Source organism: Apus apus, chromosome 16 (genome assembly GCF_020740795.1).
Source record: "Apus apus isolate bApuApu2 chromosome 16, bApuApu2.pri.cur, whole genome shotgun sequence".
NCBI classification, from domain to species: domain Eukaryota; kingdom Metazoa; phylum Chordata; class Aves; order Apodiformes; family Apodidae; genus Apus; species Apus apus.
The window spans coordinates 10049457-10075465 of record NC_067297.1 but is presented as its reverse complement, the minus strand read 5'-3'; the positions used below and the strand labels follow the sequence as shown (position 1 = coordinate 10075465).

The window sequence follows — 26009 nt, the reverse complement described above, 5'->3', positions numbered from 1 at the left end:
CAGGGAGAGCCGGGGGTGGTTACACCTCCGGGTATGCGGAGCTTCACCGGGGAGGGAGGGGGCAGCTCTGCCCCCGCAGGTTTTCCCCTGCTGCGTTCTGCCGGGTGGCGGGCGGGGTTAGACAGGGCAGGGCAGGGCGGGGAAAATTGGTGCTTGTTTCCTGTTAGCTCAGGCTGGGAACTACGTTGTAGGCGTTGACTGGAGCAGGGTGAGGTTACTAACGACACAAATTCAGCGCTGGCTTCCATGAGAGCCCTCACTTTCTCCTGAAGTGAATCCGGCTGTATAAAGCAGTGAAATCGATACGCGGTTTGTTTCCCTACTTCGCTTCCCAGACAGAAAGCAAAAGCAAGGATTCTCCATGTAAAATGGCCATCCTGCAGAAAAAAACATGAACGTGCGTTGTGAATTTCTCTTTTTGCCCGTGTTGTGCTGCCTGGTACGTGCAGCAGGCACACCCGAGTGCTGGGGCTGCTCTGGGATCAGCTCCGGGATCACCAACCCCACAGGATGGGGAGCACCAGCTCAGGGAAGCTTATGTTTGAGGCTGGGTTCATCTGAGGTGTACCTGCAGGAATAATACATCATAAGTACATGTGGAGAATGAAGACTGATTTGAATGGAACAAAAAGCATGATTAAAATGAGAAAACACATTAGTTGTTGCAAGATTGGAGCCCTAAGATGTTCTTTTGTTCCACCATCACGTATGCTGAGGTAAAGGTGGTGGAAGTATGTAATTGTCTTCAACAGCAGACCTTCAAGTCCTAATTTTGGCCAGAACAAAGACAGAAAGATACTTCTTGTGTGTTTTCAATGAGAAAGGTAAATTGATTGACATCATACAGTTACACCCATCATCTAGGTATGCCTTTAAATTTTTGGAGCAGCGTTGGTAATTGAGCAAGCAATGCTTGTAAAAGTAAATCTATTCATTTAATGATGGGCCTTTGTAAATAACATAAGCCATAAAAATGACTCATTAGATGTATTTCCTCTCTTAACTGGTTATATTTCATTACAAAGGACAATGAGGAAAATTCAACTAGCTGTACAGAGATAGCTTTTTGTGAACTACAACTTACAGGTCTCCTAGTATTTCCTAGAATTAAGTACATTTGCTTTATTGTGTTTTAATTAATGCAGGTATCACTATTACATGATTTGCCTTAGCTAGTGGGGTGAGATTTTTATGTTGGCCTACCCAACAACTGTTACAAACACTTTGCAGTGCTGAATCGTATTTGAAATGTACATTATGTTATTTAATCTTCAGGTATTGAGAAGTAGGTTTTCTTACTCAAATTCAAAAGCTACTGTTATAACCTGAACATTCGCTCTGGAAGTACAGCAGCTTCAGAAAGGTGAATGTTACTTTTCCTCCAAACACTTAGCCACAGTGTAATTAAAACTTCTTCATTGAGGTACATCCATGACCTTTTCTTTGAATACAATGAATGCACCTGTTTCCATAGAGTGAAACAGTAATGCATGTACATGTTTTCAAAGATAAAACAATAGTTAATGCTGCCAGGGAGTTACGGATTTTTTATTTTGTCAGTCAAGGCCTATATAGCATAAAAAACAGAGTTACCATACATAGTAAGAAAATGTTAAGACCTCTTTGAATGTTTCCCATATTTTCTCTTTATTTCCCAGATGACTGGTTAGGTCTCCTTGCTTGTCTTAGGGATCAGGCCTTGTCTTACTTTGATGTTGGCATTTTTGTGTTACACACTAAATATGCTGGACAGGTATTGTCTGGTTTCAGAGCTAGCACTGGAGAAAAGTTATAGTGGCCAAGCTCTTCGTAATTAGGTATCTCACACAGATATCAACACCACAGCTTCCTTCTAACCCAAAACACGACTTCCTGAGCATCGTCACACATCCTGCTTTAGGCTATGTCACTGGGGAATGTCCCCATTTTGGATTATGTTGGCTGTTTTAGGTAGGGGGCTGCAGCAGCAGGGCAAGGGGTGTTTCTTGGTTGGCACACGCTGCCAATGCACTCGATGCAGCTGGATGAGCTACCTGTGGGAGACCTTGGAACCAGAAGGAGGGTCTGTTAGGAAAGGGATTAGAGTAGCAATGCATCAGGAGACTGAAAGGCAGCTGCTTAAGCTTCCTACAGCCTGTGTACATTGCAGGTCTGTTAGACTGACAACTGGGCAGCAGTGGCTGACAGAGATGACTGGTGCTAAGGGCTCTCAAAAGCCCAAATATGCTTCATATAGGCCAATTAGAGTGAAACAAACTTCAAGGTTTGAATCCTGGCTGGATTGACAAAATAAGTATGGGGCTGGGATTTCACGTCAGAAACACATTCTAAAATGATGATGAAAATAGCTTGGTCCTGCCTACACTAAAATTAGCATTTATGCTATTTTTAGAATTTATGGAATCTTTGTTGCTTTTGTAAGTTGTAGCAAACTTCTTTAGTTTGCATGAAGTTCAAAATGGTCTGAACAACGTTGTAAATACCAAAATGCTTGCAATTTGCCAGAATACTCTCCAGTATATATCTTCACCACCTCTAAACCCTCAATTCCTGAATACCTGCCATCCTCACAGATCCACACAAGTTATTTAAAGAACTACTATTTAAAAAAAAAACCTAAATTTAAGAGCCTTTCTGTGTATGTCTACCTGGCACTGAGACTTGAAGAGTAACTTAAGCCAAAAAAAACAGGCACTGCAGTTTGCAGGCCACCTTTCCCAGTCTTCTACAGCCTTGGGAAAATGCCAGCATATGTGTGGCCCTGTGGTGAGTTACATCAGGGGAACAGAACAGGCTATATGCATTTAAGCAAAAAAGTGAGTTTTGTTAGATCAAGCCCTCCTTCTCATCTGTCACGTGGCCACAAAGGTCCTACATATATTCTCAATGTTTAAACAAAATTCTGAACCCAAATGAAGGCCTTGGTTATCTCCAGTCAGCCACCTGGCCTCTATCAGTCTCCCAACAGACTCCCTGAACACCTCTCTCTGTCTTAGTTCCTGCTGCCCCACCCATCTGATCTTGGCTGCTCACCATATTTCTGGTTATAATTGGGGTTTATCCTGAAGACAGGCTTGGTGGTTTGGTCCTGAGTTCAGGCTCTTCCTTTTTCTCCTCCCTGCTTTGTTGTATCTTTGGATTCTGCCTGCTGTCATTACCCACCAGAGCGTTCCCTTCGTCTTTCACCCCTTTGGCTCTGCTTTGTTGTATGGCCTTCCTGATATATAGTCTGGTCTTTGACCATCCTGTTGCCTTGTTCTTTGGACTAGCACATTCTGCTGGCTTTTCTGGTTGTTGGCATCTGATCCACAATTAGTTTATTTTCCCTCCATTCCTGCACTCAGTGCGACCCACCTTCATCCTGGGAGACCCTGGGTGCCCACGGCGTGGCTGAGGAACTGCCTCAGGAGATAGTGGCTGATTCAGCCTTCCCCTGATGTTCTCAGGAGGTCTCAAGCATGAGCAATGTAAGAGTTGGAGCAGGTCATCTTTGTGCCTGTTTAATGAAAATACACAGCACTCTTTGGCGGTGGAGGGGAGTGAGCCAAACCTACTGGCACAAGAGCAGAGCTTGGCTCCCTAGTCAAGTGCTCTCTGACCAAGGGACACCTGGCACAGGCGCGACTGTCCCCTCACCAGATGTGTCCTGTCACCCTAAGGTGGAGCCACCCTAAGGTCGGAGGGCTTCGCGGACGCCCGGAGCGGCCGGGCGGGCCGGGGCTGCGGCAGGTGGAAGAGCCGCTTCCGGGAGGCCGCCGGCAGGTGAAGGAGGCGGCGGCCGCGGCGCTGCCCCTCGGTGGGGCGGCTCCCGCCCAGGCGGACGGGAGAGGCCGCTATGAGGCTGCTCTTGCTGGCCAGCCTCCGGGCGCAGACCGGCAACGCGACCACTGCGGCCAGGATACAGTAAGTGTGCCCGCGGTGCGAGAGGAGGGAGGTGCCGCTTACCCCGTGGAATCCCCGCTGAGCCGGCAGGGAGGCGGGGCCGCCCCGGCCGCCCCTCGCGCTGGGGCCGCCGCAGCCCTGCCCGGCGGGCAGAGCGGGCTCCGCGGTGCCGGCCGGTGCCGGCGGGGCCGGGGGCTGCGGGGTCTGTCCGCGCTGTCCGCGCTGTCCGCGCTGTCCGCCATTCGCTGCCCCCGCTGGCGCACGGAGGAGGCGTCTCTCCCGCCTCACCGCGGGGGTGGCTGGCGCCGGGGGGGTGTGAGGTGGCCGGGAGCCCAGGCAGGCTGTGTCTGACGGTGCCGGGCCGGGATCCGGGGGGGCCGGGGCCTGCTGGCCGGGAGACCGAGCCCCTGGCCGGGGGAGGCAGGCCCGCGCTGCGGCTTTGTCAGGGCAACGTGTTCCCCTTTGCCTGTAGGACTGGGGAGTAAGGGAGAGGGGCAGCCGAGGGGTTCAGCCCCTGACCCCCCAAAAATGCCCCCCAAACAAACAAAAGCCCTTTTTTGGTCAGGGCAGTTTGCTGGGCCAGGAGCAGTTCGCACTTGCAGGGTGACCCAGGCTGGCCAGAGGCCACCTCACCTGCTGCCCCATGGAGCTCTTGCTCGGCCGGCCTTACCAGTGGGTTTCCTCAGGGCTGCGCGCTGCGGGAAATACCCGGAGTAAGATGAGAAGTCCATGGGAAGAGCAGAAGGCTCTGGGAGCCCTGAAATAAGGGTCTGTGCAGGAGCCATCCTAGAGCAGCAATTGTGCAAGAGCTTCTTCAGTTAGTGTCCTTGCTGAAGGGATTCAACGCGCAGCACTCGGGGATTATGGATGTGGTTCTGTAGTGCTTTGGAACTGCTGGGGCTGACAGAGCTGCATATTCTTAATGTCCCCATTTAACTTTTTCTATGATGTGGAAAAAGGATGTGGCTGGCAGCATCTCTGAGGGCTTTGCTGTGCATGGGAGCTTTGTTTAAAAAAAGTCAAAACAACAAAAAACCATAGAAATGACACAATTTCTCAATGATTTTGTCCTCTTGAGGCCCAGAATAAGGACGTGGTTGCTTCCGATCTGTGAAAGTTATTTGCAGTTCAGTTGTTTTTCTTAGGATTAATCTCTTGGCATAGCCTTCTGCTATCTCAAGTTTTCCATTAGCTTGATCTGCATATTATCACATTTTAATGTTAAACATATAAATAATCCTCTGACATTGTTTAAGTTCTCACATGAGTTGTGTCATAGCAAGTTGAGTCTTAGGTTTGTGCAGGGCTACTGCATTGTACCAGATAGTGATGAAATGTTCCTGCTGCTTCATGTCAGCACCCAAGCATTCAAGATAGAAAGCAAATGGGTATAAGGACCAGAGAAATTGGGAGTTTTTTGCATTTTAATAATAATGTTAAGATAAAACAAGTACATTCTTATGCTTATAACATATATTTTTCCTTTACCTGTCCATGTTGGCACATGTATGGTGTTCTCTGTGGCATTCTGCATTTCCTTTAATCTCTTGTTTTTTGCGCTCACTGGAAAAAAAAAAACAATTTGTTCTTGGGGAGTTTCATGCTCATTCTTTCTCCATTAGATTATTTCTTCTGCTTATACAACTTAAACATTCACTTACCTTCATCTTCCATGTCAAAATGAGGAAAGTCAGACAAGCATTTAGATTCTGCAGCCATTCAGAGGTAATCTAGTGAAAAGCAGGTTTTTCATTATTTCTAGTTAAACTAAGGCTGAATAAGCCAGACAAACAAATGTCCAATATTTCTGGTTGTCTTCTAACTAAGCTGAGTTTGATTATGATCGTGTGAGCATACTGTATTAGAGCACAATGGTTTAACAAGGTGTCTTGATGGAAGTCACAGTAACCAGCAGTTTTGGTTAACCTTCTCCAGCCATAACTCATGCGTGGTGGCCTAAGCTAATTTGTATGAAAGAGAATATAGACTTGGTGAGATGCAGCAGATGTTGACAGATGGTTTAACATGATACCACTTTGGTGCAATCATATGCAGCTATGTGAACATGTCTGCAGTGATCTATATATGGTACACCAACTTGCTTTGGCATCCTGTAGCTTTATAGGTGTAGTTTACAGAGAGTGGATGCTGCTTTCTCATGCACATAGACCTTCAAACAGAAAGAGTGTAACAAGTGAAAGGTCAGTTTAATTCACATTCACAAGAAAGGCGGAAAAAGGATTGTAACAGAAATAGTTTTGAGAGTAACTTACGTTGTTCTGTTGCTAATTTATGTTGTTCTGTTGATAATTTAGGATTACTATGAATGTTATTTATAGTAATAAAAAAAATGAGCCCATTCAGGGGAAAAAAGAAACCGTCTGATTGGGAAAAAAAAGAGCATTAGCTAGCAATTAAATCTACCCTTCTGACTAAAAGGCTAGTCAAGTGACAGCGATCACTAAAACCATCCTATTTGTGCTATTAAAAAACCCCAAACAACAAAAAACAAACCAAAACTCTAAATGTATGGCCAAAGGCTTGGGCATGTCACTTCTTGCACTAATCTGCCATACCTGAGGTTGAGTGCATATAGTAACCTTTGTAGCCTGTGTATTATACACAGAAAACATATACTCCAATTAATACTTGGCTTCAATTGTATCTGCATACGTGCTTATTAATTTATTTGTTCAATCTTTTTTTATATACATTGAACAGTGGCAACTTTCAGTTAAGTAGAAATGAAACAATGAAGTTGTCTGCAGGTTGGACCCTTGCCAGCATAGATTAATTTTATGGCTTAATATCACTGTGTATACTATGTTTATGACATTACAGCAGTTCCTATAACTGCTTCATCTTTCCATAAATAAGGTATTAATTTCCTGAGTTTAAAGTAACTGATGTCAAAGATACCAGAATCTAATTTGGCTAGGAATCAGCTCCCTGAAACAAATGATGCAATGAATGTGCTCTGGGCTGTATCCGTATTGATCTGCATAATCTTTAATCGCCTTGAAATATATGAGCAATGAGGAGAGAACAAAACACTAAGCACAAGTCTTTGGTTAGGCTGCCATTCTTCAGCCTGAGAAATTAGATCAAAAAAGACGTTAGAAAAGAAAAGAAATGGATCTTCTCTGCCTCTTTAAATGTTCTGTTCATCTTTTATTACTTGGTAGTAGGGAAGAATAGAAATCTTGAATTAATTGGTTAATTAGAAAGATTTGTATTGAGTATTTTGTCAATATTTAAATATATTTTAGAGAGGGATAAATTGTTTCGGTTCTCATTTGAAAAGGGACACTTGAAATAGCTGTTCTGTAAATCTCCAGGTAATCAACTGCAAGAGAATTAAACCCACAAATTCAATAATGCTTATCATTCCTCTTTACAATTATTTTTCAGCATAGACATTTATTGCAGTAATTCTGAGCCCCAACTTCTATTTAGTCTTATACTATCTGCTGCCATTAAAATCACACAGAAGAGCATTTGTACAGCAGGAGGTCCTCTTCTCTTCCTGGTAGATTATAAGAGGTCTTTTACCTCCCTACGTTGGTTTGCACAGGTACCAGTAAATTCCTGCCATTGTTTGCATGGCCATTCCCAGAGCAGGACAGCTGCAAGGCAGGCATTCCACCCTCCCCCTTTGGAACTGAGGTGCAATCATTTACATGGCCTGCACTTGATGTATGCTGCATCCCAAACATGTTTTTCGTGGCTAGACCTATGTATAAGGCAGGATTAAACTCTGCAGAGTTTTTTGTCCTTTAAAAGGACAGTAGCTGACCTCAGGACATAGCAACTGGGGGATTTTCTCCCCAGATTCTCTCATATTTTCAGTTTCTGCTCTTATTCACAGTGGATTTGATTCATGCTTCATTCAAGCCAACACAATTTGTCTGTGTTGTTTAAAGGAGACGTTTAAGAAAGAAAGAAAATAAAAAAATTGCCTTAACAAGTATGAAAAAAACCTTAAGATAATTTACAGAGAAAATGGAGAAGATCAAGCAGGGTTTCACCTCTTGTAATTCCATCATGTCAGTGGGAATTTTGAGTATTCAGCTCTGGTCAGGTTTCAGAAAAGGCAGTGGAGGTGTCTCTGCTCACTTAATCTTTGAATCATGCTCTATAGATTTAACAATAATTGATGCACAGCCACTTTACAGAATAGACAGCCTAGGGAAGGAGAGAATTAATATTTTTGGATTTTGGATTAAGCCTATTTCGTACCATTCAAGAAGTGTCAGTGCATCTACCTATCAGGAACTTTTTGGAAATCAGACATTCTTTGTCTGCAAGTAATTCCATTGAGATATCAGTAGAATATTAGAACATATTTTTGACAGGAAGACATCACAGAAAATAAAGTAAGTTTCAAAAGTACAGCAGTTTAGAGGTAAACATACTTTTAACTTGCTTGTGTCTTAGCTTCAGCTCTGCTGTGTTTGGAACTATAAAACTGTATCTATCTATCTAGACCTGAGAACTGCAGACTAAGGTTGAAGCAGGGAAGGGTACGTGAGAAGTAATGATCAATAATGTAGGAAATAAAAAATGAAACATGGTAAAAGCTAGTTCATAGTTGTGTTACAGAAAACTGTTTTTCTATAGAAATCTTTAATAAATTGCAAACATGTCAGAAAAGGATTGTACCTTTCAGCACTATCCCCCTGCACACAGTATAGATTTAGAACAGACAGTTATAAGTTTCTCTTATAGGCCTCAGGATTTCCAAATAATGTATTTTTTTTCAAAAAAGAGGAATTCCCTAAATAATAAAATCAGTGGAGTTGGGAAATATTTTGTCCAATATTCAGATGTATATGAATATCACAGTGTAAGCGGTGACTAATATGAAGTAGTCTAAGAAATGATCTTTCAAATTTACTGAATGACTGAAGTTTGGTTGCTTCCTAGCAAAATGCACAAAATCTGGAATGTGACAGCCAAACTCCATTTTAGAGATCTTATTCTCCCCAAGCAGTGGCATTTGTGTAGAAGGGAAAGATATGGATTCAAGCAATATTCACTGGTTATTAAGACCAGATAAGGAAATTTATCTACCACATACAAAACAGTGATAGAGAGAAAATGTAGCCTTGAGATTTAGCTTTTTCAGTGTTGTCTTGGATGCACAGACAGCAGAAGATGTGTAATTTTTATTTTTCACTCAGAAAGTATTTGTTTATGAAATGGCAAAATAATGTGAATACGCAGTTGCCAGGAGGAGAAAGGCTGCGTAATGTGTCTCCTCTGTCTTGGCTTGATTCAGAGACATTTGTGACTTGATAGACAGATCAGCCTTTGGAAAAAATCTCCTGCAGTAGCTTTGCAGCACCCTCTTATCATGTTCCTTGATAACAGCATATGTGTGAAAATCATAGTCTGCTTTTTTGTTGTTGTTGTTGTTATAAAGATGAAAAGTAATTTAGAAAATACGAAAATATCACTGTAAATTTCAGTATTTAAATACTACCCAGTAACTCTGCTTCTATGCACATTATATTTCCATAGATGCATAATCTGAAGCCTGTGACTACTCATGTTGAACTCAATGCTGTGTTTATGGGATTAAGGCTTCTTTACATCTGGGAATGTGAATTATTCTGGGAATAATTGGATAGTTTTTCCTTCTTAAAACGTATGCAATTTTTCTTACATGCTCCTGAGTCATCATGTGTAGAAAAAAATTGAAGCAACAGAGGTAATCCACAGTTTCTGAGCCTTTGGAATGCTCAAGGGAGTCCCCCTCAGTTTACTGCAGAAAAAACAGCTGTCCTTCAGTAGTGAGATTTGGAGATGTGGAGACTATGGACGAAAGGCAAAATATTCATTCCTAGTATATTAGGAAAAAAAAGATTTAAGATCAAAATTCCTAGCTGGGTTTCTTGATTTCTGATGTCCCGAGAGAGTAATTTTCAAATTAATTGTAAGATGCAAACATACTGCTTCTACATGATAGTGATTTATGGTAATTGGAATGCTGATGGGAAAAAATTCTTATAGTCTGTTTAATGAGCACCTGTGAAATTCTGGAATACATGCACGAGCATCCGAGTCTTTGCCCCAGAGATTTTTCTTTCCACAGCTGTGTGATTTGGGCATCATTATTTAGTTATAAATTGAGAGCCTCGTTCAAAAGGCAAGGGGGTACTTGGTACAAGTTCATGGGACAACTGATGTAAATAATTGCTCAACAGTGTAAATAAGGAGCTTACAATCTGGCTGTATTTTATTATTTATTAGTACTTACAGTAATTTATTGCTTTGTTTCAAAGAGTGAAGTTAAAAGTAAAATGAGTTTCTTTGTAGAATAAGGAGCAAATACAGCACCATATGTTGTGCCAATGGAGCTCTGTCTGATACGGTGCTAATACATTCCTAGCAAGGCCTCAAGACATTTTACAACATTTTTAGCACCAATTTCTGCAGTAATGACTAACTTCTGGGGACAGAAAATTACATTCCTTGGGAGGGTATGAAATGATCAGGAAAGGAAAGAGCTGACGTTATCAAAGAAGATACTGAGCTAGCAGGCTTTTAATGCCAGAACAATTAATACGCTGTGAGAAGTAAGTCAACTGGAACAATATGTAATAAGCAGAAAACGTCCTTTTGGTCTTTTTATAATAATGAAAATGTAAACACTACATGTCAGAGACACAGTGTGCTAGTTTCTATCAAAGCATGGATTTTCTCCTGGATGTTTTTTGGCTGATGTCATTGGAAACACTGATAACTGATTCTTTTTTCAGTAAGAGGAATTATGAGTGTAGAGTAAAAAATAAAAGAATAAAACAAAGCTCACCAGAATGCCTAAAGTAAAGCTCTCTTTAATCAATCAGGTTTTTTACTTTGCCAGTTTTTTAATCAATGTTTTAATATGAGAAACCACTGTATATAAAGATGTATGGGTAAGCTGACACTAGAAGGGGGAGGAGGGTTTGTTTTGGTTCTTTTTTAATTTTATCAGTTGAGACTTTAAAAAAAGACTGTGAAAGTATTTGTGTAATTACTTTTGTGTAGGTTTTTTCTTATACTTCAATTATCCTGTGCCTGTTACACAAATCTTTTACAAATCTAAGACAAGAAGCAGTTAAATCCACAATCAAGCAGTCAACCCTTCAGTTTTATTTATGCATTCATATTCTTTGCCCCTGTGAACATTTTTTTTCATGTTCTGTATTTGTAATAGCTTTGATTACCTGGACATATTTGTGTTTCCTTCACTCAGCAGCCTTTCTCCAGATCTGAGAATCTCTAAGACCAAGGTCTAGCTCACTCAGTTTGAAAGGAGTCTTTTCAGCATATGCAGCTGAAGCTTAGTCAGGAAAGATGCTGATCATACTTGACTTCTGCTGATTTCCAAAGTGGTGGTGATAGTTTGTAGGTGTGGGCCTTAAAATGGATACAGATTGTGTTGCGTGGAAGTGTGACTGTGGCTTCACAAGGGTGAATGTAACAAATATTTTCCAGGAAAAAAAACCAACAGCCAATAAACCCTTGTAAATAGCTCCTCCATGGCTGCATGGACAAAATTAGCATAAAGGTGAATGCTGGAGCAAAAATTATTATGAAAAAAACATTTTCATTACTATTATTTAATATTCTGGCATGCCTACATCATTAATAATTTTTTTTTTTCTTTTTCTATTTGTTCCAATAATGAAGGGATCATCTACATGCTGCAGGTCATGTCTGCATTCTTAAAGATGCTTTCACTTATGAAAGTCCAACAGAAGTAGCAAATCTAACCTCTGCAGACAAGTTTGATGCAGCCCTGGCCATTCATCTTTATAAAGCAGGCAGACTTCTGCAAGGTAATCCTCTTTCCATTTTGCAATAAAAATACCATTTGAAAAGGTACTGAAAGAGAAGAGAATTAATACAAACAGTTATTGATGGCTATAAATGTATAAACCCACATGTAATTCAGTTACTCTGTTTATCCACTCCAGCACCTGTCCAGAAATGCTGAAAATCTCTCTCTGTGGGAGATCTGATCCAGAGAGGAAAGAACTAAATAAATGTACTTTTAAACCACATAGTGCATTTCATAATGAAGTACTTTAACTACATTAAGATAAGAGCATTATGTTAACATTAAGATACTTTCAGCAAATATGTTCTTTCAGAGGACAGTGGCTTGGCTAAGTATAGCTGAGGTCAAATAGAAGCAAGCAGAGAGGCTAATTTGATTTATCTACTAAAAAATGAGTCAGTTCTTTGGACATGAAATAACTTTGAGATGTCATTCATGCCGGCTAAACTGGAAGAGACAGGATGTTAGTAGATAAATAATAAAATTTGCCATTGTATCTTGCTGTGTAGAACAACATTTAGCCTGCCATTAATGACACACTAGAAGCACTGGCTTTCAAAATTACAGACACTTACCTACTGAAATGACAAGTGTGTATCCATTTTTGAGATCACATTCCTATTGTACAAATCTGTTCACTTGGACAAAGGTACATGATTTGATAGTTTCATCAGATCTAGTGCTAGTTTTCAGACTTAAGAAGTCTGCCCACAGTTTGTGCTGGTGGGTTTTCAGAAATCCTGAATTATGATGTCTGACATGCTTTTGTGTCTTGTTACAATGGAGCTCTGATTTCATGAGGAAAGCCTGAATACAAATTAAAAAATAGTTCTGTAGGATGATCTCTGCTAACATACATATTAAGACTTCTCTTGTTGGAATATAGAGATGATTGGTTTTGTGACAAGACCTACAACTGTTTTGGATGAGACTTATGGAGTGTATTAAAACTGTCCGTTTTTTAATGAACACAAAATAAGGTTGGATTTTAACAGTTTACTGTAAAACCTGATTTCAGTTTTGACTTGCATAGCGTTGCCCAAATACTGTTGCTATTAGCTTTTCAAAATCCCAAGTGATCTACAAAGCCTGATACTTGAACAATTTACTAAAGCTCAGTAATTTAAATAAGTCAGAGTCACACTGTTCCAGAAAGCATCTGCAATAACTGAAACAGAAATAAAACAGAAGTATGTGCAACCCAAGACAGATTACTGTCAAAGTGTAAAAGTTATTGTAGCCTTCTTATAAGTAAAAAGTGATTGAGAGGACATTTCTGATTCTTGTAACATTTAATTACTCCATACTCTAAATTAAGAAATACCTTAAAGAAACTGAGTTATTACAGTCATGCTACCATTACTACCATGCTACCAATCTTTTGAGCCTCATCCTGGATACATGACTGAGGATGTGTGATTAGCACATGCAATACACTACATAATTATTATTTACTTTTTTATTTATTAGAAGGCAAGATGTATTTTATATAGTATTTCAGAAAGTCAGTCTCTTGAAGATTAATGCTGTGGTGCTTACATAGGACACATAAGTTCTCTTCTGTAAACATTAGAGTATTTTATCTAAAAATGCTGAATAAATTATTTAGGTAGCCAGAATAGTGAATAGTCTTCTGTTTGTTTGTCCTTTCATTTCATAATGAGCAAATTAGGAATGCTAATAGCATCTTGCAGCTCACTTAATTTTCAAATATAAATGTGAGACACATAGTGTGTTTTCTGTCTTTATCAACTGATTTCTTTTGTTTCCCTTTTCCTGTTAGATTTCTCTATTTGCTCATTTTTAACCATGAATTTGAATGATGAGAGTTCACTGAATTTAACCTGTCATTTCTCCTCCATCCCTTAAGACACTGTGGGTAGCTGTAGATGTCATCAATAGTTTTCACAGCCATGAACATTCAATGTCAGTTATATCTCAAAAGGAAGAACCTCCATCAACACAGTAATCTCTAATGCCCTGCTCATTGGTCCAGTGCTGAGAACAGTGTTTTCTATGAGTCCTTGATCCCTCTCCCCTTCCATCCAACAGCAAAAGAGAAACAAAGCCTATTTTCTGTCTGTCTCGATACACAGTCTGCAGTGGCAATATAGTCTGAGTGCTTATTCTTGTTCACAGTCAGAAGGGAACCTTGCCTTCATCTGTTACAGCTAACTGAAAGCTGTAAAGTCCACAGAACACAGACTTTGTAGGCTGTCTTACTGGAGACTGTTTCTTTTGCAGAGTGCAGTCCCCTTTCGCATATAAAACTATGTTCTGCATATAATAATTAGCTACCGTGACTCTGATATTTGTTAGCTTGACGTACTGTTAAGCTGACCACCTAATAGTTTGCAGTAAACATTGCCTGCTGTCTTGAATAGTTTAATGGGAGAACTGTTAACTTCTCAGTTACTAAAAGTAACCTGACTCCCAAAAAAGAAATACTATTAGAAAGGAGTTTTACACTGCTGTTGGCTTTTGTGTTTTCAACTAAGTAGTCCTTGGCCTTGTCCATGTACATCCAGCTGCTGTTGGCATGGAAGTGCTTTTGCTTAAACATGTGATAAAGTATTAATCAATATGGTTTTCACTTTTAGTGTCTCCTTCTAGTAATTGACTTGTTGATCAACTTCTCATCATTGTCATTGCCTTGCAGGTAGCAGAATTCCTTTTGGAGTCATCTTCGGTGGGACAGATGTAAATGAAGATGTCAAATGTGAAGAGAAACGTCGGGTAATGGGAGATGTGCTAGGAGAAGCCAGGTAAAAGCATGTGGGGAAGGTTTACAACAGGAATTTTTTTTTGCAGTGGCAGATCTTTTAGTAACTGTTCCCATAAGTGTTCAGAAACACTGGGAGATGGGTAAGCCAGAAGACAAAGGATAGACTACTTGAAATCCCTACGATCTCTACATATTATTTTATGATTCTGTGATGGAAGTAGAACAGTTTCTTCATAAAATATACTCTGTATGCAGTCTGTTCATTTATATTTCATGTTACAATTGCTTCATCTTGCTTGCCCATGTAAAAGTTGGCAGAGGTAGTGCTGAAACTTGGTCTCCTTGGACTGAGGATTTTCAAAAAGACGCAAATCCCTTTAAAAGCTAAAGGAATCTGTGCTCTTGCTAACTAATCCTGTGCTTTGTCTGCTGAATCATAACTGTGTTCTAGAATAATGAAACTCTGCGTGTGATGAGGCTATACAATTCTAAGGCGGGTAAAAGAAATGAGGAGTGGCAAGAATATTTAGCCTAGGATTTGGCAGCATATTGCTGTGTAGAATAAACTACTCTATGAGTAGACATGATGAAGACAGCCTTTGATGGTTAGTATAACTGTGCACTGTAGCAACTTGACTGTGGTTCATTTGATATGTTTGTAGTGGATACCGTTTTATGCAATCAAGTTTTAATTCCTTATAAAATTATTTTAGGCTGTTTATAATTGCAGAGGTTTAGCTAAAGAAATGCACATCTAAATATCTCCAACAATATCCATGCAGTTCTCTTTTGTACAGAACTATCCTGGCCATAAAATGACTGATACTTGATATTTAAATAGTGAACCCTTAGTAGTGGAGGTGCTTAATGGTGAGTTAGTGGTGGAAGTAAGATTATTAAAATAGCAAATCTTTGTTAGCAGTGGAGGTATGAATATTCTCATTAATTCTTATTATTAGCCTAAATAAGGTTGGACCCCATTTGCCAAGACCCTGTGCCAGAATTGCTAAATATTGCTCCAAGTTGTTTGTTGTTGGTTTTTGTTAAACCTTTATTTCTGGTTTATGTTACATATATTCAAATATACAAAATATTCTGTATTGGAACCAACACATTTTATACAATAAGTGCTGTCTGCATGTACAGACCAAGGTGCCCAGCAGTTTTAATTCAGTGAGACAAAAACTAAGAATAACTGGCATTTGTCCTGTTGCATCACAGAATCAAACCTGTCATCTGAGGCCTCACATTTAGCTTGTTGACAGAATGCTTGATTGAAAAGCAGATGGCTCAAGTATAAAGAGCTGTTGTGCCTTTTTGCTGCTGATGTGATCCTTTCTCTAAATACATGAACAAAGAAGCAGAGATTGAGAAAAGTCATTAAGCAAGTTCTCTCAACTTTTTAGATGAATTGACAAGGGAGTATTTTCAGGACGTCTTAAAGTCTGGCAAAGTTCTGCTGGCATGTCAGTGTAGCCATCAAATGTAGATTAAGAACTGATCAGAAATCAGATAAATTTACTAAAAGACAAAAAGGTTTTTGCAGCATTTTGTGTTGTTTCAACATCCCCAGAAAAGAAGTTTCCTTCTGCTTGATCTGAAGGTTTGTTGACTTCAACAGTGTTTGATCATGTCTATGTTTGGTGGGGCATTAAGCTCTTTTCTTGATGGAAACTAAAGCATTGTATGGATGTACATCTTCCAAAGGATGAAATTAATTTAAGAGCTTACATCTTATCAAGATAGAGGCTAAGGCTGTCACTTCACCTGCAGCCAGTGTAACAGCTCACTCATGGGAGGGAGGACTGTACTGCTAACTCTTCTGCTCCTTCCGCTTCCTCTTGCTTGTAGTTGTGTGATCCACCCTTCCATGTGCAGGACTGGACTGCTTTCTGAGCAGGTTTAACTCACTAAATGATGTAAAATTGACTTTTCGGGGTTAGTTTTCTACCACTTTAATAAGAAGGGACAGGTTGTGAAAGGACAGGAGAAGGATGTGTTTTTGGTGGCAGTGAGCTGCTGCAGCAGGTCACTCAGCCTCGGAGAACTTATACTGTGACTGGTGATTCAAATACTCTGAAGAGTCACCACTCCAGAAGTGAAAGGGGTCCCTACACTCCAGAAGTGAAAAGGGTCCCTAAGTGTACTAGGTTGAAAAAATGTAAGCATCATATCAAATCTGGTGGCACTGCTTGCACACTTTAGCAGAACTGAAATACTTTGCTGAGCACAGCTTGCTCAGGATATCTCTGTTCACCACAGCAGTCTAGCTAAAGCAGATAACTACAGAGGTTCAGATATGGCAGTATGGATGGAAAAGTAATACATTTTTCTAGAAGATGTTCTGAATGGATCTCTTCTCCAATATTATCACTAGTATTATTCATTGCATAGTTATTAAAAGAAACATAGATTTTTTTTTTCATTATTAATTGTAAGATTCTAAGTACCATGAATTGTAGGTTACTTGTTCAGTACAATATACCAACACGTTCTATAAAACAAAGTATTGAACACTGTCTAGCTTTATAATGAGTGTTTCATTTTTAATCAAATTCCTCTAAATGGTGGTTGTACTCCTTTAGGGTGTTGTGTTTTTTTTTTTCTGTTGAACAGTATTTTGTAGACTTAAGAGCGACAGCTTTTTCTGCTTGTTAATGTGATTTATGGAAAGTATAATTGCAAAATCTGGAAACGGAGCCTGTGCAACTTGACAAAACAAGTATTTGCAAAGGCTTTACTAACCTTAAAGCTGTTGAGTTGCACAAGTGGAATTCATAAAACAGATACTACAAAAAAGTATGGGAATAAGGCTTGTTTCAACAAATAACAGTAGGAGTTATAATTCAGCATTTATGTGACTTCTAATGAATGATTATCATTTTGTGACCTCAAATTATGACATAATGTCTTCAATGGAGAAGTACTGTGTGACTTACCAGTGTGTCCATTCACCTCTAACAATTAAGATGTTGCAAACAGAGGGACTGGGTGTTGTCAAATAACAATAGTATGAAACTAACTGGATTTAGGATTCCTTGTTAGCTTTCTGATTTTGGAGAGGGTTATTGCAACTTGCAATGATTTAGAATCAGGAAATACTGCAGCTGTATATATTAATCTAGATAAACTGGGGGATGTTCTCACTATTTGGTTTTTCTCTTACTTTAAGAAATCCTCACTTTATCTCCCAAAGAGTTCTAAGTAGTAAAGCCTGAAGAGATACCATTTGTTTTGCCAGTATTTTCTCTTAAAACGATCTGTTTGTTTTAAGGGATTAAGCCTGCTTTCTGTTTTTCCAAAAAAATGATGCTTAGAAGCTTCTGCTCTTTGTTCATACAAAGATTTTTTTTCTGAAGTACTTTCCTGTTTTTAAGTTTAACCACTCTAAGCAGATGATCACAGCTATTTTTGTTCATTTTACTAGGTTTGCAGTGGCTTTCACCATGAAAATGAAGGAACTGGCAGCAGCAGAGTGGGTATGTTTGCATGATGATCATTGTGATGTTTATAGTCCTAGCAACTGTGCATTCTCCTAAAATGTTTTCTAAATAATTCTAGAGAATTGTAATAATCTTAATTTTCTCCACTTCCATTTTTCCCTTCAGAGAAGACATTTCATATTTATGTACTTTGGCAGGTCAGATAGATGTGGCATTAAAAAGCTGTTTAGTATTTGAAGAGTATACAGCAGTTTAGGCAGTGCTTCTCTGTAACATTTAAAACTAATCATTGCTGTCGTTATCATATCTCTCCTGTTACAACATGTATATATTGTTTCTTTTTGAATAATTTAATAAACTTAATCATGCCAAAATTCCACTAAACAGCTTTCCTTGCAATAGAGAATTTGGAAGAATAATTCAAAAATACTTGTTTTGTCAACACTGGAAAGAGAATTAACTCCTTGAGGTGCAGAGCTAAAACTGCAGTTATGCTAAGTCCAGCAATAGATGACATACAGCCCCATTGAACAGGCCTTGAGAGATATGTAGCACATAAATAGCACTTAACTTTCTTAAAACTCATCTCTCCCTCTGAAAATAAATCAAAACATTCTGTGGTAAATGACATAGGGAAAAATATTTAATAAAATTGTTTTTATCCAATGGTACAGTGGTTAAATACATTTGGCAATGTATTTTAAGAAGGTTATTTAGCCAGCAAAGAACTGGCAGTAACAATGGTTGGTTCTCTTTTTTTTCCCTTAGTAGGTACCATTGCATCTGCTGTATTGCAAGTCTACTTCAGACATTCAGGGCAATTATTTTTAGTATTTGATGCTCCTGCTTGAAAATAGACTGGGTCAACCTTTTCACCCTTCTGTGGCTGAGTTGATGGCAGGCTGCCAGTGGGGAAAATTGAGACAAATCCTTGAAGTGGTCAGTCCCCAGCCCTGGTTTCTGAAGAGCAGAGTAAGACAATAAAGAGTTGTTAGTCATTTGAGTACAGGTAGGGCTTTTGGATAGTTTCGGGCTGCACTGGTAAGTTGTGAAAAACTCCACACTAGGCAGCAGGACTTGCTGATCCAGCTTGGTGGCCCAGCTGATTTTCTGTGCAAGGTCATCTTTCTAGCTAACTTGTTGGCTAAAGTCTTGTACTGGATTACAGAGAACTGCATTGAGCACCAGATCCAGTGAAGGGTAAGCGTAACTATTTGGCTGACAGTAAGGGGCAACGTACTGGGATAAAAAGACCTTTTTTTTTTCAGGCCTAGGAGACTCACTCAGTGTTTTGGAGAAGGTTTGTGGCAGACAGGGAATTGGAGGCAAGTCTGTGGAATCCTGAACTGAAATACCACCTGCTGACCTGTGTCTTAAATGCTGGAGTTTTGAGTTCTTTTTCCAGCTGTGTCTTCATAGAAAGGGTGATAGCAAATGCCACACATTTACTTTCAAACAGTGAAGAATATGAATACATCTTTCCATACCTAGGTCACAGAATTGTAACACTTTTTACACTAATGTGAACTGCATTATTCCTCTAATGAGTGTTTTATTAGTTAGACAGCCAATTGAGAATTTAAATTACGAACATGTGAGCAATTGTACTGTGCTCAAGGGCTGTATCTTCCAACAAATTATTTTATATTACATTGGATAAATTATCTTTAATTATGAAGTACATAATGCAACATTTGTAATAATCTGTATTCCGAGTGAGTTTGAAATACTGTAAAAGATCTTGTGCTGACAGTCAGTGGTTTATTTCAGTAGAATAAAACTGGTGCATAAGATTTACTAAAGCCAGTTTTATTAGCATTCAATTTCATTTTTCCATTCTCCTGAAGACCATTTAAAATAAAGAACATAACAGAAAATTGATCTATAAAGTGTGAATACATCTGTGTGCCCTGTTAGACAGTGTTCCTGCAATTTTCTTCTTGATGATACAAGCCCTGGCAGGATTATACTTACTCACTATAAGCCATTAAAGGTCCAGCAGAGCATGAAACCAGATGTTTAACTTAAGCTTATTTTTGGGACTTGGTGGTTTTAGGGAACTAAAAGCCTATCTTCACCCAATTTGAGGCAGGACTGTGCAGTATATCAGCTATGGAAGCAGGGCTGCCCTAAGATGCTCTCTGTTCCATCTGCTTTTTCCCACCTTCTGTTTTGTTGCATCTGTCCTAGTGCTGAGTTTCAGCTCTCCCACTTGTCCTACAAATTTAAATTCTGAGGTTGGCCTCCAGCTTGCAGTGCTGTCTCCATTGTTTGTAGGGCTTTTTTTTTTTAGGATAGAAAATCCAATCTAATTTGAAATGCTACTTATTCATGGGTAGGAGAAGGACCAAGAACTGTCAAGTAATAAAATAGCCTTTTAACCCTTTTTTTTCTTAATTGTAACTGCTTTAAACACTGAAGTCCATTGTAGCTTCTGAAAGGTAAAGCCCATCTGCACTGTGGGAAGAGTCATGGCAGGCAAATAGTCAGTGACTCAGTCACAGCCTGCTGGACTGGGCCTCTCTTCATGATGACATTGGCACCAAGGAGGAGGCAAGATGTAGTCTCAAGATAGCAAAGATTGGTGCTCTAAAGGTCGTTCATTTCTAGACACTGTGATGCCTAATTAAGCAATAGCATTACTGGAACTGCTTGAAAGAATATAGTTTCAAACTGAAACATTCAAGGCAATATTGAGCAAATCCATTGGAGACTACACCAGTTGAGTAACACCTTCCTTAGCTTACTCCTCTACAAGCTTTGTGACTGGTGCTTTTGGAACAGCTAGGAATTGTCTGACTACAAAGCTTTGCACAAGTACTTGGAGTTCAAAAATCTGGCTTGTTTGCTGAGAAGTGTTGTTGGTTATTTGGATTTGTTGATTTTTTTTTTTTTCAGTGTGGAAGAATCCCAAGAATATGTCCATGACTTAATGAAAATAAATGTATTCCACAAATTTGTGGTTGGAGTTATAGAAAGATATTTAAATAAGACCTTGCTTATTTAATCAGCTAAATTAAGTAACTAGCATAGTAGCACTTCAAGAGTAACTTTGGAAATGTAGTAATTACCTCCTTTATTATAGGTATTTTTAAAGTATTTCTTGTGCAGCAGCTATTGCTGGCCCCTTTTCATGTATAGACAAGTCTACACATATTTGACAGTAATTTTTGAAAAGGTTAGATGTAAATGGGGTTTGTTTCATGCCTAATGTGTTTAAAAATTCTGTTTTGGATAAATGTAGACTGTGCTTTCAAAGCCAGCTCTAATTTTTCCTTCAAGACTAGAATTTTTTTGCAACTAAGGCTGTTCTGTTGTTGAAAGTCTTTCTAGTCTAGGGAAATACTTTCATTTTGTATGCAATTATCAGGCTAATGATTATGAGAAGGGATAGAGAGGTAAACTAAAAAATGTTTGTACTAACTTGGTAATTGTGTTAATTGCAAAACAGATTAATTGACATTGTAAATGTTCATAGTAAATTTAATTGCTGACTGTTGAATTTTGGTGTCACTTAAATGTTTCTAATGGTCTGTTTTGATATATAATAGTTGAAAGAAAATAATTCTTATGTGCATTTTGTTACACTATGTTTTTTTTAAGTTTGATCAGATCTTTTATGGTGCACTATGAAAGTTATATTTCTTCTCCTTCTCTTTAAAGCCAGATGCTAGGAAGAAAATCTATGTCCAAACTCAAGGTGAGTTTTGAAATACCAACTCTGGCATTCTAATGATTTGAATCCTGTCTGGTACTTGTGTGTTTATATATCTACCTTCTTTGCCCCAGAAATATTTTCCTGAAATGGGTATAGAGTTTGGAGTCCTGGCCCCACTGAAGCTGAGCTTTTTGCCATTGACTTAAATTGCAGATTTTCAGACTCTTACCCTAAATTTAAAATTCATTCGGTGCTTTTAAAAAAATAAATAACCCCAGATGCCTTACAGTAAGAATCTCAAAGTTTTCCCCAAAATATGTGGTAGTTAGTAGCTTAGGAGTAGACCCTCAGTCTGATTTCACACAAGGTGCTGAATACTGTTTTCTTAGGGCAGGACTTCAAGAACCATACACAGTTCAGCCATCCAGGGACCAGTCAGACATGTTGTGTTTCTCTGTTTTTCAACACAGGAATTAAGACTACACCCAGTGAAACATTTGACTGGTATAGTTTTCTACAAAATTCAGGTAAAACTCCCTTCTTTTCTATATTCACTATATTTATTCTTAGTAGATGTAATGGATGAAAGAAATTTAGAATGTGAAGTTTAACTGATTATGTAATAAAATGGCTTAATGGTATGACAAATGAAGGAATTCTAATCTTAGATTCAGGCAGACTATCAATCAGACTAGTCTGGTTAGCAGAGTTCCCAGACTGCCTCCAGCTTGCTGATCTGTCTGGGGCTGAATTGCACCAGAAGATAAAATAGCCATGCTGTGTGGGTCACTGTCCCTCAGAAGGTAGATTAGACCAAAACACCCACACCTGAGCACTCTGAGCTGTGCAGCTGTGGGATAGACACTGTGCAGGTGAGGTGAAGAAGTGATGAAGAAGGGAGATATATGTTGATGTTTTATCACATGGGCTTGATCTGGAGCCTGTCTCTGTTTTCACCCAAGTAGTGGCATGTAAGGCAGATGAGCTAATTTTAAGTCACCTGATCTTGGCAATGCTTTAATTGCTACACTCCTTTCCCCAAAAGAAGAATTTGCAGGCTTTTTACTGTGGTAAAGGTATCTCAATATTATGTTCATCAATCTGATCTCTGATAGTACAGCTGTTCCCTCTGTTACAAATGAATCTTCACTAGTCGATTGCTTTGTCACATCAGTAAATGTGTGCCATTATTCAAAACTGGTGTCCAATTTTAAATTGAGCATTGAGGTTATTTTGTTCTCAGTAAATCACAGCACACAAGCACAGTGCCACTAAGATTAATAATTTTCTGAAGTGAAATGATTTGTCACTTGCTAGCACAGCCTTAGTCTTGATTGGATCTTATGTCCAACCATTTTACGATTAAAAGTGCTGTCAATAGATTGAGGAGGGGTAAGCTCCCCCTAAAGTGCATTTCATCTAATATGTTACAGTTTTTTTCTCAATGTCTACCAATGCAAAAGTGCAATAATTTGTAATGAGCACAAAAAGCAGACTAAAATATGACTCTAACATCTGTGTCTGGTAAATAGTCACTTGAAAAGTAGGATGAGATTTTATTCAATTTTGGGTTTTTATGACTGTTTCTTCTTGTTTATCTTATCAGTCTTGTCTCTATGTCCATCTCTGGTGGCACTTCCTTTCCACTTCTTTTAATATTGCACTCAGAGGCACATTTTTAAATCATAGAATCACAGACTGTTTTGGGTTGGAAGAGACCTTAAAGATCATCTAGTTCCAACCCTTATGCATGGGCAAGGACACCTCCCACTAGAACAGGTTCTTCCAAGCCCCATCCAACCTGTCCTTGGACAGTTCCAGGTTGGGGGCATCCACAACTGCTGTGGGCAACTTGTTCCAGTGTCACATCACCCTCACAATCAAAAATTTCTTCCTAATATTTAATCTAAATCTACCTTTTTTCACTTTGAAACCATTACCCTTCATCCTATCAATACATTTCTTTGTAAAAAGTCCCTCTCCAGCTTTCCTGTAGCCCCTTCAGGTACTGGAAGGCTGCTGTTCTGTTGCAGCACAAACTAATTAGGAGTTCCCACTGAATTGCTTTTCTGGGATTTTGCAGTTTTAAAGGATTTAAAATTCTACTAAACTTGCAGCAATCAGTAGAGAACTATCAAAAATAGAAGGCAGTTTTACTCAGAAGTATATGATTTTGATAGTGTAGGCTTGCACAATGGAGTGCACTTGAAAAGCTCCCTAGCTCTTCTGCAGATAAAGCTGACCAATCTTCTTCACATCATGGCTTTTATGATCTTTTTTATTTTAAATACTTTTTTCATTAAGTAATATTCCATATATAAAGAAATGTAATTATTTTTGTGGAGATATTTCTCCAGATGACTCTTTCCTGTATCTTTAGTGGTATCCTCAAGCATTTGTCAAATCCAGGACTCCCAGGACTGAATGTAAAGAAACAGCCTATGCCCTACCATACAAATCATAATACATTTGAGGCATCCGTGTTTTAACACCCTTGATAACCAGGCATTACATTTTCAAGTTATTCTTTAAAATGAAATAGGCTCTTCAGGATATTTCAAGACATTTTCATAGAACAAACTTCTTATGAATACTCTTTGTACTGATTTTTTTTTCATCATGGAAGAGCTTTAACATTTGACTCATGTTAAATATAACAGCAGTACTTAAATAGTCTCTTTAAATCAGTGTAATGGCTTAAAAAAGAATTTAAGGGTAGATTTAAGTGAGTGGCAGAATGGATGAAATACATGTTATTGTGGGAGACTTCCCCCCAGCCCCTTATGTGAATGGTACTAAAGCAAAAGCTAAGGAATCCCAGCTTTTTGTACACTTCATTTGATAGTTTGGGGCAGAAACATCAATAGCAGTTGCCTAATACAAGCTGAAGCAGTGCTGTGAAAGGTTTTTCATTGTTGTTATTATGAGTGCAATACAATCTCAGTACAAAAATAATGGAATTAGAATTTTTTTACAGACTTGAGAGTTGCAGAGGTCTTGTTTGTATAGTGTTAGTGTGCTAGCTCCTAGCTGCAGTGTTCTCAGTGCCTGGCTGTTAAAACATTTATTGGCTAAATCTACAAAAAAGAGCTTTTAAAGAGGATTTGCATTCTGGTTACAGGCAGTTCCACGGAGTTTGCCTTATGTGGGTGAGAGACTGTGAGCAGCAGCAGTCAACCCAAAAAAAACCCCAAAGTGCAGGTTTTAACACAGACTTCAGGAAGACAATGTTTTCTGTAGATTTAGTAACTCGGACTATTTGGGGAAGTATTACAGCCTGTGTCAGTCAGGAGATCAGAACAGATGATCAAAATGTTTTTCTCTGAGCTTATAATAACAGGTATCTATACACAGCATAATCAGTTTTGTTAGCAATTTGAGGTGCCAATCTACAGACTTGAGAGACAGTGAGAGCTCAGGCTTTTGCTGCAAATTGCTTGACAGAAAATGACAAGACAGTCTAAGTAAATGCAAGAACTGAGACTGATCTTCTCTAATAACTTAGTTCAAGGATGGAGCAGAGCTACTTAAGATCACAAACAGGCATGATGTAATCACACTGTGATGAAAGGCTACTTTTAATTTCAGTGAAATGTGGCTGAAGCTTGTAAGATATAGATGCTAGTAAACACTTAGACATCATGTGATTAGAAGATGTAGATAGCTAACAAAGTCTGTACTAATGAACTGAAAAAGCTCATTTACCCAACAGATAAGAATATGAAATGGTTTCCTGGAAGGCAACAGAATCATAGGATCAAATACTTATTGCGCTATCAAATAAAATATGCAGTATACTTTTGTAGCTTGATCTTTCTACTCTCAGATAATTTCTACTGCATAGCATGGCTATTTTGAGAGCTTGGAAAGTCTACATAACCTGTCATCACGCAGACAGGATTTTAAAGAGTCATTGTATTTTTCTAAAGCTATAAGAAAAATTAAATAGTAAAAGTTTGTGCAGATATACAGCTAACCATAGGAACAACTATATGATAGCAGCAGTAAACTCTGTTCCCCATGAGATCTGAAAGCACAGAGCTTTTTTGTTGTCTGATCTGCTAGAAATAATGAGAAACAGGGAGAAAAGGATTGCTGGAGAATTTTGCAGTCTAGTTTTTCTGGATTAGTAGCTTGGCCCCTGGAAGTTAACAGGTTTTTTCAACTTCTGCTGTCTTCACAAACTTCTGCTGCATTCGCTAATGAATATAAGTAGTGATATAAACACTCGTATATAATTATTACCTCCACTCCCCCTTAACTTCTAAGAAACAAATGGCTTTGTAAAATAAAATCTCAACTTCATAAAATATTAAGAAATGTTTGAGATCATCAGGTGGTTAAGTATGTTGCTGAAATAAGACCCAATTGGGCTAATAATTGTCAAAGCTCTGTGTCATCAGTGACTTCACTGAAAGATCAGATTGTGCTTCTGAACAAAATAAAAAATAGGTGACTAAGTCCAAGTAA

The 26009-nt window shown here is 38.9% G+C and overlaps 2 protein-coding genes across 4 annotated transcripts in view; one reads left to right on the top strand and one right to left on the bottom strand.

The window, feature by feature from the left end:
* The window catches only part of SLC15A4 (solute carrier family 15 member 4), a 29100-nt gene extending 24975 nt beyond the window's left edge, over positions 1-4125 (bottom strand). Inside the window, exons 1-2 of the mRNA XM_051633603.1 lie at positions 3946-4125; positions 3355-3496 (exon numbers count right to left, since the gene is read on the bottom strand). Of these exons, the coding sequence (XP_051489563.1) occupies positions 3355-3496; positions 3946-4124 (321 nt within the window). The 5' untranslated portion in view covers position 4125. The remainder of the gene's footprint in view (positions 1-3354; positions 3497-3945) is intronic.
* The window catches only part of GLT1D1 (glycosyltransferase 1 domain containing 1), a 59171-nt gene continuing 36816 nt past the window's right edge, over positions 3655-26009 (top strand). For all 3 annotated transcript variants that reach the window (XR_007891012.1, XR_007891011.1, XM_051633604.1), the window contains exons 1-6: positions 3655-3903; positions 11563-11711; positions 14373-14478; positions 17866-17917; positions 21545-21581; positions 22010-22066. Coding sequence is in view for 1 of the 3 variants with exons in the window: in XM_051633604.1 (XP_051489564.1) it covers positions 3836-3903; positions 11563-11711; positions 14373-14478; positions 17866-17917; positions 21545-21581; positions 22010-22066 (469 nt within the window). In the remaining 2 variants the exon portion in view is untranslated. The remainder of the gene's footprint in view (positions 3904-11562; positions 11712-14372; positions 14479-17865; positions 17918-21544; positions 21582-22009; positions 22067-26009) is intronic.